The following is a 3,039-nucleotide window of genomic DNA, read 5'->3' as shown; positions in this document are numbered from 1 at the left end:
CCCCCCGCGGCGGCTCCTCCGCCCAGGAGCTCAACAACAGCCGCCCCGCCAGGCAGGTGCGGCGCCTGGAGTTCAACCAGGCCATGGAGGACTTCAAGACCATGTTCCCCAACATGGACTACGACATCATCGAGTGCGTCTTGAGGGCCAACAACGGCGCCGTGGACGCCACCATCGACCAGCTCCTGCAGATGAACCTGGACGGCAGCGGCTGCGACGACAGCTCGGACTCGGAGGACAGCATCCCCCCCGAGGTAACTGCCTGGGCTCCCCTCTGTGGGCTCTGCCTTCCACAGCTGGGGCACATCAGTCTCATCCTGTCTCCTCCTGCCTGGGCACGGTGCTGCTCAACTGCTGCAGGCAGGCAGAGGTTGGAGTGCCCGGATCAGCTGGGCTGCTGCACCAAAGGTTGGCTTGGGCAGTGCTTCAGGCTCAAGCCAAGTGCTCTCTCACTCGCCCAAAACCCAACAGAGACCCTTCTGCTGCTGTCAAAGAGACTCCCTGGGGCTGTGTGCACCCAAGGATAGGCTCAGCCACCCTCTTCCCTTGAAAGCAGTACCTCCAAGCTCCACCAAAACCCCCCTGGGTGCAGGAAGCCCAGTGCCAGCAGGTTGCCCCATCCTCTGCAGCACCATTCAGCCTGTGCCATCCCTGTTTTGCTGCTGCACGTGGGGCTCTGGCCCGCTGGGGAGCATTTCCCTGTCCTGCCCTCACCCCATCCTCTCACCCTGCAGATCTTGGAGCGGACCCTGGAGCCGGACAGCTCGGACGAGGAGCCCCCTCCTGTGTACTCCCCTCCTGCCTACGAGAGCCAGGCCTTGGCCAGCCGCTACCCCCGCGCCCCACCCACGCCCCCGCCCAGGTGAGCCCCAGCCCCACACAGCTCCCGCTCCTGGGGCACCCTGTGCGGGTCAGGCTGTATCAGCTGGCCCTGGCACAGCTGCCTGGCCCTGCTCCTTATAGGGTCCAGTGAGACAAAGCCAAGGGAGATGAATGAAGCTCACAGCTGGCTCAAAAATCCCTGTGAGGGTCTAAACCACCAACAGCTGAGGGGCTGGAAAGCCGCTCCGGCAGCGTGTGGAATGGCAAAAATCAGCTCCGGGGGCGGGGAGCACTCACTGCTGCTGGAAAACACCAGGTGCTGGGCCAGCCCCACCCCAGCTGCTCACCACACACCTCGGCTGGCTCACTTGGCCCCTGGCAGCACCGCTCTGGCTGTGGCTGTGGCACAGCAAGTGTGAGCCCTGGGCACCTCTGTGCCAGCCCTGCCCTCTGTGCAGGCTGCGTGTGACACTGGGACAGAGACATTTGTCAGCTTCGTGGGCAAATCCCTGCAGTGCTGGGGCTCCACCGGGCTGGTTTTTGGGAGTCTGAGGGAAACAGGGAGGAGAAGGAAAACCCAGCGTGCAAAGTTGCAGGGCAGGACTTGAAATACAGCTCCCAAATATCCAAATGCTCTGGGAGAGCTTTCACTCTCCAGAGCTGATGCTAACACTGCAGGTTTGGGGATGTGCTGGGGTTTCGTGGTTTCCAGGACTGCTGGTGGAGCCGGGCAGGCCCTGCTGTGCCAGGCCCCGCTGTGCCAGGCCCTGTGCCACTCTGCCATGGCAGGTGTTGGTGGGTTTCTCCTCAGCAGAGGTGCTGCTGTGCTTGCCCCACAGGACGGACGTGCCCAGCAGCACTGTGCACTACAGGAACTGGAACCCGCCACTGCTGGGCAACCTCCCCGAGGACTTCCTGCGCATCCTGCCCCAGCAGACTGCCCCAGCTGGCACACAGGTGAGCTTGGCCACCCCTCCCAGCCTGCTCCCTGGGGTGGCACGGACACCATCCCGGTCCTCAGCCTCCCTGAGCTTGCAGCATCAGCACACTGGGTACCAGGTGTGGACTAACCTGAAAGTTTTGCAGTGTGTCCTGTTCAAGAGACTGAAGTGGGCAAGGGGTGAAAGAGCTCTCAGCAAAGCTTTGATATTTTTTCCTGCATTATCTCAGTGATTAGTGCCAGAAATGCCACTTGCCATAAGCACCTAATGTTTTCAATTATTTTAAAATCTTGCCCACTGCTCTGGTGAGGAGCAGCAGGACCAGTAATGCTCCTAAGGAGGGCAGCACTTCCAGGGCACTTGAGGGCTGCTGCAGTGGAATTTGGGTGGGAAACCTAGTGCAAGCCAGAGGGTTTCCCCCTGGGAAATCAGAGTCCACATGTGCTCCATTGGTTGTTTTAAGCCACAAGGTTTGGGTGCCAGCAGCAGGGCAGGCAATGGGCAGCATCCCTTGGGGAACAAGCAGCCCCAACACATGCTGGGCATGCTGCTCAACTCCAGGCACACTTTGGGGCATCCCTCAGCCCTTTGCTAACTCAGGAACCCCTAAATGGATCCAGCACCCTCCTGGCATGGAGAGGGCTGGGGGATCTGCAGGCACCCTGCTCCTCACTCTTGTTTTGTCTCCAAAGGCAGCCTGCCACGTTTTCATGAATGATTGCCCTGCAAGTTGAGCTGCACGGGCTCTATTACCTTTCTGGGAATAGGAGCGTGCCAATTCATTTGGGCTCAGGGGGAGGAGAGGAGCAGCTGCCCTTTTCTTTCCCCAGTAATTGTGTGCTTTTGCTTTTCATGGCTCTCTGGGAGCAGCTACAAATCAGATAAATATTGTAGGCAGGGATGAGGCTGTGCTGCTCCCCAGGTGTGAGGCGTGACGTGCCTCGTGCAGGGATGTTTGTCAGCAGGGCACTGCAGGCTCTGCTCTTCGGCGATGGGAGATAAAGCAGCGATGCTGCTGACACCCTTCTCGTACCGCCACACCAGGTTCTGCTATGGCACAACCCCATGGCTTGGAGTTAAAAATCCCTGCCAGCCTGTGCTCTGCTAAAGGAGCTCCCACGTGGGGTGTCTGTCCCCTCTGCCCTGTCCCCCTTCCCAAGGGGCAGAGGCAGTGCTGCCCTGTCCCCGTTTGTCCCTTTTGCCCCAGAGGAGGGAGGGCCCCTCTGGGAGCAGCAGTCGGTGCCATCGGGGCTGGGGGAGGCGCGGGGGCCCCCAC

At 60.5% G+C, this 3,039-nt stretch overlaps 1 protein-coding gene across 1 annotated transcript in view; it reads left to right on the top strand.

The window, feature by feature from the left end:
* Positions 1-6: 6 nt before the first annotated feature.
* Positions 7-3,039, top strand: part of CUEDC1 (CUE domain containing 1) — a gene marked incomplete at its 3' end in the record, with an annotated part of 5,701 nt that continues 2,668 nt past the window's right edge. Inside the window, exons 1-3 of the mRNA XM_031059823.1 lie at positions 7-254; positions 735-862; positions 1,662-1,751. Coding sequence (XP_030915683.1) covers positions 84-254; positions 735-862; positions 1,662-1,751 — 389 coding nt within the window. The remainder of the gene's footprint in view (positions 255-734; positions 863-1,661; positions 1,752-3,039) is intronic.

Source organism: Geospiza fortis, unplaced genomic scaffold, assembly GCF_000277835.1.
Source record: "Geospiza fortis unplaced genomic scaffold, GeoFor_1.0 scaffold538, whole genome shotgun sequence".
NCBI classification, from domain to species: Eukaryota; Metazoa; Chordata; class Aves; order Passeriformes; family Thraupidae; genus Geospiza; species Geospiza fortis.
The sequence above is the reverse complement of the archived record's forward strand: the minus strand, read 5'-3'. Positions and strand labels throughout refer to the sequence as shown.